Source organism: Balaenoptera ricei, chromosome 16 (genome assembly GCF_028023285.1).
Source record: "Balaenoptera ricei isolate mBalRic1 chromosome 16, mBalRic1.hap2, whole genome shotgun sequence".
In the NCBI taxonomy this organism is placed as follows: Eukaryota; Metazoa; Chordata; class Mammalia; order Artiodactyla; family Balaenopteridae; genus Balaenoptera; species Balaenoptera ricei.
Window position 1 is genome coordinate 63,696,431 of NC_082654.1, and position 16,117 is coordinate 63,712,547.

The 16,117-nt window shown below is 41.2% G+C and overlaps 1 protein-coding gene across 2 annotated transcripts in view; it reads right to left on the reverse strand.

Annotated features, from left to right (window-relative positions):
* The window catches only part of SGPL1 (sphingosine-1-phosphate lyase 1), a 53,111-nt gene that overhangs the window by 19,996 nt on the left and 16,998 nt on the right, over positions 1-16,117 (reverse strand). For both annotated transcript variants that reach the window (XM_059899153.1, XM_059899154.1), the window contains exons 3-6: positions 10,389-10,554; positions 5,554-5,621; positions 2,570-2,717; positions 135-211 (exon numbers count right to left, since the gene is read on the reverse strand). In XM_059899153.1, coding sequence (XP_059755136.1) covers positions 135-211; positions 2,570-2,717; positions 5,554-5,621; positions 10,389-10,554 — 459 coding nt within the window. The remainder of the gene's footprint in view (positions 1-134; positions 212-2,569; positions 2,718-5,553; positions 5,622-10,388; positions 10,555-16,117) is intronic.

Below are 16,117 nucleotides of genomic sequence, written 5' to 3' on the forward strand. Positions count from 1 at the left end.
AAACCTCTTTAGTTTTATTTTAACAATAAACTTTCATTAAGTAATTTTTTTTAATTACAAAAATAAGGAGAAAAAAATGCAGTAATCTAAACTGGCAGAGCCACACTCCCTTCAAGTACTAGGCACTCGCTCACCTTCACAAGGAGTTCAGTGAGCTCCTTCTCCCCACTGTACACCGCTCCGGAGGCTTTCCCTTCTTGCCACAAGACATCTACAGAGAAAGGGAAGACCACTGGATCAGTAAGCAGGAGCCTTTGGGAAGACAGATTCTAATAAAGAAGAAAGAGGAAGAAACTCCTCTGTGTACAAAAGAAAAAAAAAGTTGGAGTGGATACCCAAAGGTGTTCTTACATAAAATCAAGAAAAAGAACTCCAATAAAGAGCTATCACAGCAAAATAAAGATGAAAGGTCAACAATTACCATCAACAACAGTGTGAGAAAGGTATTAACAGCATCTAGGTACAGTAAAGATAGTCCAATAATAATGTCATCATCCCCAACTGCCTTCTAACAGCAGAACAATTTTCCTTTATCTGTACTCCTTTTCTGTTCTCTGTATGGCTCAGCTTGACCTTTTTCAGCAGTGGCTTCCTTCTTCTCTGCCTTCCTAGCCAGTCAAAGGAAGTGTGGGAACTGCTATGAGCAGAGTTAGCAGAAAAGAGTAAGGCGAAGGTGCGGAATTTCAGTACACTATCACCAGAGCTGGAGCCAGGGAACTGAACCCCTGACTAGACAAACCGTGGTGAGAGATGAACCATTGGCATCCTGTCCTCAGGGACCCCTCCTTCCGACAAGCCCGGAAACCCATACAGAATTAGCCACCTGCTTCCAGCAACCTCTGCTGCAGCACTCAGCATCAGGAACACAGACATCACTGGGAGAAGGCTCAGAGGACAGGTTCCTGACCAGAATGTAAGGTCTGACTTTCCACTTCCTATCTGAGGTGCTCCCCCAGAGACACTCTACAATACCAACAAATATCTGTTCATGTGGGTGTCTCAGGTCCTTTTATGACAACATGGCTGTGCCCTACTGAAAATGGGTAGTGAGAATTACAGAAGCACCCTAACTGAAAACTGTTGCCATGGGCTCTACAAAGCCAAGATCTGCAGTTCCAATGAGAGCAGAAGACTGAATAGTGAATATCCCGACAAACCCCTCCTTCTCACGTGATCTGCCAGCTTGTGGCCAGTTTGACTTTCCCTCTTTCTTTAGAGGACACTGGTCTGTGCCATGTATGTCTTCAGACCAGAGGTCACCAGCGTTTCAAAAGTAGGATATATGGTTTTATTTCCTGTTCTTTCACTGGGGCTACAGAGTATGGCAATGGACAGCGACTTAAAAATGGAAGGGAAGGAAATACGGGGCAGCCAACCAGCCCTCATAATCATAGAAATCTTTAATACACAGGCCTCAGAGAATGCTAATCCTTGCTTTATATCATATATAAATCCTGCACTGTATCTAGTTTTGTACCATCTGATGTCAAAAATTCAACAGATGTCAATTAGAAATTTTAAAATGTAATATGGTATCCTGGCCTAGATCCTAGAACAGGAAAAAGGACATAATAGAAAAACTGGTGAAACAGGAATAGAATTTGTAGCTTAGTTAATAGCACTGTACTGATGTTAATTTTTTAGTTTTGACAAATGTATCATGGTTATTTTAGATGTTAACATCAGGAGAAGCTGGGTAAGGGGTATGTGGGAAATCTATTATCTTTGCAAATTTTCTATAAATGTAAAATTATGCCAGACTAAAAAGCCTATTTTTAAAAGGTATTTGTAATATGATCTTAATTTGTAACAAACATGTTTGTGTTAATAATAGTTAACATTTATTGAGCACTTATTATAAGCCAGATATTACATATTTACATGCATAATCTCATTTAATCTCTACAATTATCCTTTCAGATAAGTACCATTGTTATTATGCTCATTGTAGAGAGAGAGAAACAGAGGCAGAGACAAGTTAAGTAGCCAACACAAGGCCGTATTTTAAGTGGCTGAACCAGATGTGAATCCAGGCTGAGTGAATCTGGGCTGTACTCTTAAACATTAAGCTACTTAGTTCATTTATCCTTCCCACACGTGCTCATGCATATATGTACGTGTGTGCTTGTTACACAAGACACTATTAACATTCTGAGATTATACATATATATCATCTGTGTTTATCTTTTGAGGATGAAATTATACTGACTTGTTATTTTCTTCTGTGCCTCTATACGGATTTCACAATTTCTATAATGAATCTGTATTTCATTTTATTAGATATTTTCTCTTTCCAAAAAACAAATTGGTCTATTTTATTCAGGCTTAGAAAAGAAAGTGGAACCAAGTTCCACCATCCCTGAGATTTGTTTGCTTTATGGGTGAAGGATGAATCTATATAAATACAGTTTTTAAAATACGAAATTCAGCCTTTGAGACAGGGAGTGGGCCCTCCTGAATATAGAAGCACCAGGGATGAACTCTTCTTAACCTCTGCCAACATCAAATGATGACCAAATGACCAGCCACGTTAAGGAAGTAGGGAGCATGTATTTGCTGAGAATCGTACCCATAGAGCTGTATTCTTTGAGCTTCTCCAGAACTGCAGCCGGGCTCATTCCTTGAGAGGGCAGGGCTTTCACGTAATCTTTGTCCACTTTCAGGAATGACATATTCTTGCTAATATCTTCCTTGGTCTTGTTCAACTTATCTTGGATCTCCAAAGGTAAGGAAGATAAAGTTAATAGGGAGCTAGAAGAACACCGCACGGAGAGTAGAAGAACCAGTTACAACACCAAACCAACTGCTCAACGCTGGGCACTGCACAAGTGCTTCAGAATAAGGATGGTATATTTTCTTAAAAAGGTATGGTGACATTTTGACCATTCAGCTATTTTCTGGCCTGGGCAATAGTCTCTTAGACGTTTGAAAAGTCAGCTTTCTCTCTGAAGGTCAAAGATACACTCCATTCCCTACTCCACCCCCACCCTTTTCCTCTGCCACGTTGACCTCACCAATGCTTTACTTGGTTTGCATTTGCTAAAGTCAGCACTTCTCTTGAGGGAGATATTTGGACCTTGTTTGTCCCTTGGCAGCAGCTACAGTGTGTGCACCAAAGAAACCAAGGTAGAACCATGAACAGTAGCCAGAAAACAGGCCAAGCAGCAGTAAAACAGATTCTGGTGCTTGAGCAAGGGATGAGCTCCTTCACCAAGGCACGTCCAGAGCACAGCAGGAATCTGGAGGCCCTACACAAATCCCCACACAGAAGCACAAGCCATGCTGGGAAGAGCCAGGGAGGCTGCCACCTGTCTCCTCAGGTTGACAGCTTTGCACTGCTTGACTCTTAAGTGCTAGGAGGAGCTGAAGTCCTTTCTGCTACATCATTTATCAGCTACAGTTATTTCGTTTCCATCCTCATCAGACATTTTCTTTCATTCATTCACTTACTTAATAAATATTTGTTGAACTACTACTGTGGGCCAGGGATACACAGTGAACAAAACAAACTTAGGCCGGGGGCGGGGTGTGTGTGTGTGTCCTGTTCTCCTGACCTTATTTTTAGCATCACAGTCAGACACTAAAAGTCAGGTAATGAAAAGTGCCATGGATGATTAGAATCCAAGAGGGTCTTCTTAGACGTGGCCCTCAATGAAACCACAGGGACAGCCTCTCCTTTAACACATGTCTGCAAAGTCTAACAGGCGGGCACTGGCAAGAAGCAGAGTCCACACTCCTGGGCAATGCCAGGGCATGTGATGGACATGAAGATATTTTTTAAGTTGTAAATAAAGAATTATGCTGCATAAATGTAACCAGAACTATGAAAGCTGAGCTTCCATGCATAGATGATGCTCAGAATCTCCACTGCATTTTAATTTCTTCACAGTATTTATTTCAAAGTGAAATTCTTATGTATTTTACTTATTCATTTTCTGTCTTTCCTTAGTACTGAAATATAGATTCCATGGAGGAAGGACTTGGCCTTGTTCACCACTGTGTCCCCAGCACCCAGAATAGTACCTGACCCTGAGCAGGTGCTCAATGAATGACAGAGGGACACACCCACTCACTCAAAACAAGTAACTTTTGTCTCTGCACCTCAAAATCTGCATCTAAAAATTGAAAGGTGATTATACAGTTTCTAAGTACCTTCCAATTCTGTTATCATATACATTTAATGGGTTCTGGAACCCCAGCATTTATTTGTCTCAAAATCTGAAACTGAAGGAGAAAAGTGTGATGAATAAAGGCAGAAAAAATACAGGGAATAATACGGGGAAAAGCTATTATCCTTTGTGATCAGTCCATCCTTTCTATCTTCCCTCTCCCCTACCCTTCATTTTCTAAGGACTAAAGTAGATTTAATTTTAGGGCTTAATATGATTAGAGGTCAAATAAAAGCCCTCATTCTCCTTCTCCACCCCAGTTATTACTTTCACTTCCCGACAGGAAATGAACCTGAAAATACAAAGTTCTGGGAGACTTATTTATTAGCAAAGTGGTCTGAATGGCCTTCAGTCAAAAGCTAAAAGATAACTGCCATCTTTTCTGGTTTGGCCAGGAAAGGGGAAAAGGAACTGAAAGCCAAAAGCGAAAGAAAGCTTGCAGCAAAGGTGAGGGGCAGGGCAGGGAAGCAAGGAAGATGAAGCCATCAAGGATCATGTGCGTTCCTTAGAGCCTGCAGTGGGGCCTGCCCTGTTTATTTTCACCTGTGATAAAGCATCTGTGGGAAGGGTACAGACGTGACTGTCTTATCCTGAGCGTGGATGAGGACAGAGAGGATCCAGTGAAGGGAATGTACTAGACTACAGATATGAACAAAGAGCAAGAGAATGGCTCTGCTCTAAGTTCCTGAACCTGGGATCAGCAAACTACAGGCCAGATCAAACTATAGGCTGAATTTGGCCTGTGCCTGTTCTTGTAAAGAGAATCTCACTGGAACACAGCCAGGCTCATTCCTCTACCCATCGTACTACCACTGCTTTCCCTCTGCAAGGGCAGAGGTCAGGAGCTGTGGCAGACATGGTATGGCCTGCGATGTCTAAAATGCTTCGTACCTAGCCCTTCACAGGAAATGTCTGCCAACCCTGATCTAAACCATGTAAGCACTCAATCCCTGATAAGTATCTAAATTCAGCCAAATATTGCTCCAAAGCTTCATGTCACTTCTGTCAGGTTGTCTAATTTCAAATTTCTCCTGAATAGCATCTTTCTCCTTCGGTCAGATACGTTGGAGAAAGGGCTGAGTCAGCCTACTCAATCTTGGCACTTCTGCTATTTTGAGTCAGCCAGTCCTCTGCTGTGGAGGCTGACCTGTGCACTGGAGGGTGTGTTCCGCAGCACCCCTGGCGCCTATCCACTAGATGCCGACAGCACCCGCCTCCTCTTGTGATACCCAAAAATGTCTCCAGACATTGTTGAATGTTTCTTGGAGGTGGGGGACAAAACTCACCCAGCCCCCTTGAACTTCATTTCAGTGACTATAAAAAAAGAGGTCTGATGACCATGGGGGTAGGAGGCGGTAGGGAAAATCTACAGGATTCTGCTTACCTTACGACCAATAATAGGCATCTTCCGGATAAGCTTAAAACATCTCTTTTTAAACCTTGACCATAAACCTAAAAGAAACAAATGGTTCTATTATCCAAATAAATTTCCACAGATTATATGACCTGATAGTCATAATGCATGAACTATTCAACATGTCCTCCGCAATCTCACCTGCCCTCAGATGGCAAAGGTAGTTTCTTTCCTTTTTAAAAAAACCTTTTAATTTTTGAATAAGTAGTATATTTACATGGTTCAAAAATAAAAAAATAAACACACACACTCTCTCATCTATCCCCCAGACCTGCATCCTACCCCCAGGTTAATATTACTACTAGTTTCTAGATACCCTTCTAGAATTTCTTTAGGCATATACAAGTAAGAATAGAGGTATGTTCTTATATGTCTCTTTTACCCAAAAGGTAGCATACTCCAGCACTGTACTAGACCTTGTTCTTCTACTTAGCAATATTCTTTTAAAGATCTGTGCTTCCTCATTCATTTTTATACCTGTAGAGTATTCCATTAGATGGATGTACCCTAACTGATTTAACCTGCCCTTTCCTGATGGAAACTTAGGTTGTTTCTAATATTTGCTATCACAAACCATGCTGAAATAGCTAACCTTGTAACACACACCATATGTGTACGTGACAGTATACCTACAGGATAAATTCCCAGAAAGAGAATTGCTGGGTCAAGTATATTGCAGAGCTCCTTACCCTCCCAAGGTTTCTGGATGCCCAACATTCTCTCCCCTCCCTCAAAACAAATGCCCAACCCATGCTTTTCTTCAGGATCTATGCTCCAGTCTCTCATTCAACACACATCCCAACAACATTTTCTGGACCTAAAAAGGCCTTCAAATATCACGGACACCAATCAGACTCCATTCTGTTGGGCAGTACACAGGACAAATATGGAATTCTGATCCTGTCAATTACAATAGTTATAAATACATGGCATCTAAGTAGACAGTCGTGCCTTTTAATGAATTCATGTTCAGTATATCTCAACTGACTCTGACAACAAGATTTTGAGGTTGGCAAAGAAGGCACTACCTACTATCCAAGGGCAGCTAAGGATCAAAGCATTAATAACTTGCTCAAGGCCACGGACCAAATCAGTGATGGGGCGGGGATTTAACTGAAGTCTTTGTTTTTCTAGTCCTAGACTCCCAGGCCTCTACACTGCTTCAAATGCACAACAGGAATTTTCAGTTATCCCAAATGAGTTTCTAAGGAATCTACACGTAGGCTTTCTGCAAAGATAGAAGGCATGAACTGAATGAACTTCACTGCTTTCCTAGGAGATCTGGGAAATTCCAATTTCCCTGGCCAGAAGGTGCTTCCAACAGCCAAAGAATGTGTCTGTACCTTCTTTGGGTATTTATTATATGATGCCTTGCATCTCTACTAGTTGTTTTTGCTTAGGTTTCATCCCTAAGTGCCTAGCACTGAGGTCAACCCTCTGTAAATGTCTGGGACAAAACCCAGTATCTAAGACACAGACTGACAAAGGGACTGAAACCACTGTTACTTTTTGTTTAAATTTTGGAGTATTTCCTTTCGGTCCTGAGATCTTACTGTATGTACAATATCATATCCTCTTCTCATTTACAGCATTTTCTATATTATTAAAAATTCTTCCTAAACGTATTTTTCAGTGTTACCACAGTAGTCCATCAAATGAGCATAACTTAGTGTTGGATAGTTAAGCTGCTTGTTATTTGATTATTTCTAACGATGTTAAAGCTGTAAAGATTCAGAACCACTTCCTTATTTAATAGATGAAGTAATTAATTAATGAGGTAGAAAGAGGTCTAAAAATCAGCAAGCTGAGCCAGGTGTCCAAAAGTACATTAATGTGACTAGGTGGAGGAGAAAAGAATAAACTAATTTTGTGAAAGTTGTGAGATAATATGGTACAGGGTAAAAAGAACAGAATGCAGACCAGAGATGGAGAAATTGAGAATGAAAAGATTATGTGGTCAAGACCTAAAAAGATCATCTCAAAAGTAAAATTTCCCAGAGGTACAGGAAAAAAAAGTAACAAGAATGTTTTAAGGTAATACAATAAGAAATGCCAGTGTAAGAACGACAATGTGTGGCTCTTTACAGTTTACAAATTCCTTTCACACCACTTATGCCACTCGATCCTCACGTCACTCTTTGAGACTGGGTAAAGCAGTATTCTTATGCTCATTTTACTGTGAGGAAACAGGCCAGCAGGCTTAAGGGTGTTGCCCAAGGTGCCATGGCTAGAAACCTCCTCCTACCACAGAACTCAGATTTCTGTTGATGAACTGCAGACGGTTCCACAGTTTAAGTCAACATGAGTTAGTAAGGATGGAGCAGGATTAAAGGAGAGGTCACACCTTAGAGGGCTCCAGCCCTGCCCTGCCCCACCCTCCTGCTGCCTCCAGTTCTTATCTACCCGTGTCCATCCTGTGTTCCGCAATTACCCTCCCCACCTCAGAAGGGTACCCGGAATTTGAAGATCAGCAAAATTTATCACTAGACGGACTTTAGACTCCTCTAAGACAATATACTAAAAGTGACTGCATGTTCAGTAATACGTGGAATACTTCTACATGAGCAAGATGCTGAAGAAATCGGCAGTTCTATCAAAATTACCTCCGATCTCTGGCGGGAAGACATTTCTATCTGTGTGTAAAATTCAAGTTGGGAGTTACAAAATAAAAAATGTGTTGTGTGTGTATATGTATTAAAGCAATATGAAATTGCCAATATTCAACAATTTTTGACCGACAAAAACTACATTTTATATGATTCAACCAGATTCAGATATAGAAAGAGATACAGATACATAAATGGTGGTTATCTCTAGGTAATAAGATTTGAATTTTTTTCTTATGGTTTAGCTATATTGCCGAATTTTATACAATGAACATGCACTGCTTTTATAATAAGAAAAAATGTTATTAAAAATAAAACAACCACAATGGCTTGGAGTTCACAAGGATTTAGATGCCACATACCATGGACACACTGCTCCTATTAATCTTCTCATGGTGTACTCAGAAGCCAGCACATTCTTTTTTGTACACTAAAGGCAAGTAAGTACCTGAGACCTAAGATGGCTTGCTTCAACTACCGGTTAAGCAAAATGCACACGGGCACCGAGGGCTGCACAATGAAAAACAGAAGTAAATACCTAAAGCTAATACTAATCACAGCAAAGAAATATAAACCTCAAGATCTCTGGCCTTAGTTCAGATTTACAAATGCACCATCTTAAAAGGAAAGGTACACAGAATGGTGGCTGCCAGGAGCTGGGGAGAGGGAGTAGTGGGAAGTTTGTGTTTAATGGGTACAGAGCTTACAATGATGAGAGAGTTCTAGAGAAGGATGGTGGTGATGGCTGCACGACAATGTGAACGTACTTAATGTCACTGAACTGTCCACTTAAAAATGGGTTGATCAATTTTATGTTATGTATATTCTATCACAATAAAAAAAAAAGAGAAGTACATTTACTGCTACTCCTTAGAGGCCTCTGGAATCAGGCAGGATGGTGGGCAGCACTGAATCAAATGCTTCCCAGGAAAGGAATAAGCCTGAGCAGAAGGGACAGGGGTTGCGTCCGTTTCCAAACCACGGAGCAAATGAAGCACAAGGGTTAGTCTGTCTAATTTGTCAGAGTTTATGAGAAAATCTTGCACGGACTAGGAGCAGAAATTGAGGACAGGGTTTTTAAAGCCGGAGTGAGCTAAAATTCAGACAGGGCAGTCACGTCTCATTTCCATTTTAATTAAGTGCAGTGTTGACTCCGCCATAACTCGGCAATGTTACTAGAACAGATGGATGGCTGTCTGCATGGTAAAGAGAGGAAACAGAATCTGGCCTCTAAGTTGACTTTTCTGGGGGAAGAGGAAGAAAAGCAGAAACAGTATTCACTTAAAGAGCCCCTTCAAACAGATGTTATCGGGGAAGCAAACAGTTATGGAAATTTTAAACAAATGAGAAATGGCAAGCAACTCTCGTCAATGTTATTAACTCAGATACCCTGCTAAGGGTGAGGAAGGGGCGCAGAGGGGTGTACAGAGCACCCGCCACCTCTCCTACCATTTACTTACGAGACACAGCCTGCAGGGAAAAAGAATTTGTAAGGAGGTAGCACACAACCAGGCGGTGGGAGGGTGGGAGGGTGCGGGGAGTGTGGGCAGGATCTGAGGAAGGATGGAGGACGTACAAACTGATCACTAATAGACTTCTCATCTTCCACACTCCCCGAGAAGCAGCCTCCTCTTCCCATGTCAGTCTGGCTCCCGGAGTCACTACCCAGGAAGCTCAAAGTGTACTGTCCCCTGACAGCAGAGGTTCAACTCCAAGAGCACACGGACCCTGTATTACTTGTATAGATATCCCTAGAGCCTGGCAGTGCCTGACACATAGCAGACATTCCAATGGTCACTGCATGAGTGCTGTTCCAATGTCACATAATCTTTATTGAAACGATGGCCTAAAATGAAAGCAATAAACTCATGCTTGGGGAACTCCAGGTGACACAATTATGTTCTAGGCAAGAAGGTGAAAGTGAAGAGGGTTTAAGCCATACTCTGTGGATCCTTACCAGGACTAATCTCTCAGGGGTTTTAATGTAAACTGCAAATCCAGAAAAATCAACATAACAGTTACAGTTACACAAGTCCTATTAAAACTTTACCAGTCAGAAGGCAATATCCTTTCTATTTAAACAGATTTTAAAAATCAGAACCAAACCAACCAGGCAAGAAATCAGTACAGTCCGTTAGCCATCTGTTCCAAAGCTAGTGTAACTCCACTGTATCTTTACAGGGGGGACAGTATACTTACTCTCTGGCTGGAAGACAAACTCGTATACCCAGACTATCAGCAGAGTCCACACGACACTCCATGCAATTAGCTGCCAGGGCTCATACTTGGTGCAATGCCCGTTTACATAATTCTTGGCCTTTGTGGAATACACTTCCAAAATCTCGAAGTAGGGCTCAAAGGCCTTCTAGAAATACAAAAGAAAAAAGAAATATTACATTCAAAGAGAGAAAGGAAGTCTATTCTTAGTTTGCTCTTCAACTCATTTTTCAAGGGCAAGGCCACTCATGATCTGGCTCTACCCCAGCAATAATCTTATCATCCTGCTTCTGCTCTAGGAACTCCAGTGCACACTGCCCCTTAACAGACAAGTGGACTTTGACACAGTTTTTGATCTTCTATCTGTAAAATAAAAGGTTAATTGGACTTCCCTGGTGATGCAGTGGTTAAGAATCCACCTGCCAATGCAGGGGACACAGGTTCGAGCCCTGGTCTGGGAAGATCCCACATGCCACGGAGCAACTAAGCCCTTGCACCACAACTACTGAGCCTGCGTTCTAGAGCCCGCGAGCCACAACTACTGAGCCCATGCACCACAACTACTTAGCCGGCACTCTAGAGCCCAGGAGCCACAACTACTGAGCCCACATGCCACAACTACTGAGCCCGCATGCCACAACTACTGAAGCCTGCGCACCTAGAGCCCATGCTCGGCAACAAGAAAAGCCACCACAATGAGAAGCCCACGCGCCACAACGAAGAGTAGCCCCAGCTCACCACAACTAGAGAAAGTCCGCGCACAGCAATGAAGACCCAACGCAGCCAAAAATAAATAAAATAAATAAATAAAAGGTTAAGCTAGATCATCATTTCAGCTCTAAAGTTTCTAGATGACTGCAGTATTCACTGTCCCACTCATCTTCTCAATATGAATGTCTTTCTCTTCTTCTCTACTTGACTCTTTCCCATCCTCTAACACAAAAGGCAGCAGACTGTTTCCATAAAAGGCCAGAGAGTAAGTATTTTAGGCGCCGCAGGCCAAAAGTCTCTGTCACAACTACTCAACTCTGCTGCTGTAGCGCAAACGCAGTCACAAAATAGTGGGTAAAGAAATGAACGTGGCTGTGTTCCAACAAAATTTAATTACAGATGCTAAAATTTGAATTTCATGTAATTTCACATATCACAAAATACTCTTTTTATAAAAACAATTTCAAATTAAAATATCATTTTAGCTCATGGGCTATACAAACACAGGCAGAAGGCCAGATTTGGTCCATAGGCCATAGCCTGCCAACCTCTGCTCTAGGGCCCTATTTGACGAAAACTCTTAAAGCCAGGAACCATATCTTATCATTATGTGTATCCCTCACAATACATAGCACAAGCAAGAAAAACTCCTCTCCCCTGAAAAGTTACCAGAATACCCAACTCACGAGAATTAATCTCCCCCATTAAATTCTCGTCAAGCGTTCATTTGTGCCTCTCACAGAGCTTATCACAATGTGCCTTGCAGTCTACTCATCTGTTTCTCATCTCCTTTACAACATGGTTAGGTCCCTGAAGCCTGACCGGATCCCAGTCACATTCACAAGCCACCGAGTGCCCTGTACAAAATAAGTTCATCTACAGTTTGCCATTCACTCACTTATTCAACATTTATGAAGCTTCTCCAGTGTTTAAGGCATTAAGCTGGGGGAACATTAAGGTATATATCCTAAGTTCTTGCCGCTACTGAGCTTACAATCTAATGAGAGAGGTCCATACATACACATGCAGACACACATGGGCACACACATATATAAACAAGTAACTAGAACTCTTCAGGATAAACACTATAAAAAGGATGTAAATGAAGTGCTAAGAGAGACCACTAAGGAAGGCCTATCTAACTCTACCTGAGGGGAGATAAGGAAGATATGACAGAGGATAAAATCTAACAATGATCAAAAAAAATTCTCTAGGCAGAAAAGTTAAAAGAAAAAAAAAAAGTCATACCAGGAAGACAGAATAATAGCTGCAAATGGATAAAAAAAGTCTGAGAATGGCAAAAAGGTCTGTGTAGTAAGAGCACAGGCTAGATGAGGGCAGAGACCATATCTGTCTTCTCCAGCACTAAATCCTCAACATATAGCATGGTGCCTGGCAAACAATTTGTACTGAATAAAAGCTTGGAGAGTGGCTTGACAGTGACCAAGTAAATGAGTGAACACATCAAGTTACAAGGGAACTGAGGCTGGGAGAAATACACTAGGTCCAGATTTTAAATGGTCTTGGAAAAAAAAAAAAGCGTAGAGATTGGAAGTATAAATTGATAGGTACTTTTTGTAAAGTGATTTGTCAGTATCTATTAACATTTTAAACGTATATTCATTTTTACCCAGAAATTCTTTTTGGTATCTATATAATTGCACCTATGTACATGTTCAAGGACTTTCACTTCAGTATTCTTTGTAACAGCAACAGAAAAAATATAAATAACTGTCCATTGATAAATGGTTAAATAAACTATAATATATACATTTTATGTACCCATACTATGCAGCATTAAAAAGAAGACAGATTTATGGACTTCCCTGGTGGTGCAGTGGTTAAGAATCCGCCTGCCAGTGCAGGGGACACGGGTTCAAGCCCTGGTCTGGGAAGATCCCACATGCCGCAGAGCAACTAAGCCCGTAAGCCACAACTACTGAGCCTGCGCTCTAGAGCCCATGAGCCACGACTACTGAAACCCGTGCACCTAGAGCCCATGCTCCGCAACAAAAGAAGCCACCGCAGTGAGAAGCCCGTGCAGCACAACAAAGAGTAGCTCCCGTTCGCCCCAACTAGAAAAAGCCCGCGCGCAGCAACAAAGACCCAACACAGCCAAAAATAAAAAATATATACATAAATAAACAAATTTATATATTTAAAAAAGACAGATTTAAATGAACCACATGGAAAAATTTCCAGAACACGATGTTGAGTTAAAAAAAAAGAAAAAAGCAAATAGCAGAACAACAAAAACAAAACGAAAGGTATGGGTATTAACAAAGAGAGCAATTTTTTTTTTTTTTTTAAGATAACTTCATGGGAAAGGAATAGAAGGAGGACAGAAATTAGAGACAAAAATTTTAGTTAAGAGGACTGTTGAAATAGTCGAGGGGAGAAATAAACTGGGTTTCACCTTAAGCAGTATGGTATCTGGGCCGAGATAATTCCAGATTTTCAAGTTTGAGAGACTGGGTAAGTGGTGACAGCATTAACCATGGCAGACTAGAAGAGGAAGGGAAGCTGAAAATGGTACAGGAGATTTTTGAGAACAAGATAATGCTGCAGGCTTATGTTCCTGTTGGATATCTACATGCAATGTTCGAGGAGCAGCATGAAAGCTCAGAAGGAGGATGGGTGCTCAACTAATGTTTGTTGAAAACATTTATACACTTAGCAATTAGGCTGCGGTATAAGGTAATTAGCATTAGACAAGTACTGGGTTCCCAGAGGGCTATCCATGGAAACACAGTTTATCTGCAACCCCCTCATAGTTCTTGGTGGCCATTCCCTAGAGCCCACTGTTGCTATCAACAATCTCAATCCTGCACAGCAGTGGCAGTGCTGGTCGAGACCCGAGAAAGGCCAGAGGAGTCTACCATCATTGAAGGTATGTCATAATTTCAACTATTATAGAGAATCTTCTAGTGTTAATGCTGTGATCAAACCAAATGGTTAAATAGTGTGTATGAATGGGATGACGGAAACAGTCATACAGATCAGCTTTTCCTCTGGTGATTCTAGTTCCTAGTTCACCCAGAAATTAGAGGTTACCAATTGCAAAAGATGACTGTAGATATTATCACAGCACTGACTAAACAAAAAAGTAACATAACTAGTATTAGGGAAAGAGCAAAGAATCAGCACATGCAAACTACTTCCATTTTTAAAAAGCCTATTAAGATATGAAGGCATTCCTTGCTAACATTTACAAAATTATATTCAGCAAAAGTATATTTTCTTTGTAATTGCTATGAGAAGCTAATGGGAGTCCTTGAATATATCTCCTTAAGAGGAGATACAGGGCTTCCCTGGTGGCGCAGTGGTTGAGAATCTGCCTGCCAATGCAGGAGACACGGGTTCGAGCCCTGGTCTGGGAAGATCCCACATGCCGCGGAGCAACTAGGCCCGTGAGCCACAACTACTGAGCCTGCGCGTCTGGAGCCTGTGCTCCGCAACAAGAGAGGCCGCGATAGTGAGAGGCCCGCGCACTGCGATGAAGAGTGGCCCCCGCTTGCCGCAAATGGAGAGAGCCCTCGCACAGAAACGAAGACCCAACACAGCCAAAAACAAATAAAAATAAACAATAATTAAAAATGAATATCTGCAAAAAAAAAAAAAGAGGAGATACAGAGAAACACCTCTCAAGGAGATATATTTCTATATTCTCTTACTCCAGTGACAGAATGATACTGTACTTGGATGGGTCCTAGCAAGCTTTTTGAATGGGCAACCAGTTGGTCACAGAAATTATATCTCCTGGCCTCATTCCAAGGTCCTTCTAGGTTACTACAAACAACCTAGGCTCGGTCCCAACGAGGAAGCACCTCACAACACTGACAACTCGCTGCACTACAGGGCTCTGTGGGGTAGCGCGTGCTGTCTCCTTGGAAAAAAGGTTGAGGCAGTTCCTTGGGGCCTTGCAACCAGCACCAACCCCAGGCCGGGTTCTGATGCAATATTCCAGCCCTGGGGAGGCATACAATCTAAATGTTGAAGAGAACTTTAGAGATCAAGCCCACATTTTCATTTTACAGGGGCCCCGAAGCAGCGCGGTGTACCTCAGCTCATGCAGACGGGCTTGTGTCAGAGTGGAGACTAGGAACCCACGCCTCCTGCCAGTATTTAGTACTCTTTCAATTCTTCATTCTCAGTGTCACAGGCAGAGGATCACTAAACACATTACAATCCAGTGCTATCCCAAGAATTTTCTTTCCACAATTTATGTTCCTGGCATAATATACCTTGGATATATGGTAACATACAACAAACCAAAATTGTATTGCTAGGTCATGACTACAGAAAAAACATCTAGGCAGAGATGGCACGAGAACTTAATATAATTATAATTACTATTTCCCACCACATCTTTCTTCTTATAGAAATATATTTTGTCTATATACACCTGCATATTTATTTATAATTACAATACTTAGGCTTCTATTTCAACTTAATCTCTACATTGTGTCTCTGGAAATACAAGAACCATAAGTGGTCATCTATGAAGGCCACTAGCTTATTGTGCAACTCCAGGCAAATTATTTCACCCATCTGTGCCTTCATTTCTTTATCTAGAAGGGACACAGAATATTCACAAAATAAAGTGTCTGTGTACATGAGTGTCTGTGGGTATGTGTGGGTGTTTGTGGCTGTTTATCTCTAATCTTTGCTTAATAGAAAAGTAGTTTTGGTAAAACTTCCACAAAAAAAGCATTCTTTCCTTCACACTTTGTTATAAAATTGGAAATGTATTCCCCTAGAGGAAAAAACAAAATACTTTGCCCAATGAATGTATATGAAATGATAGGAAAGAATACCATAAATCTTTTAAAAGTATAATATTAAAGGAAAAAAGATCAACTTTAGTGTGAAGATTTAAAATATTAACTACTTTGAACCTATTGTCAAATAAGGATGAATAAACTAACCAGACTTTCTCTTTTTATTCATCCCACTTCAATCTAAAGATTTAGGTTTTAGGCGATACCTAAAAGACATCA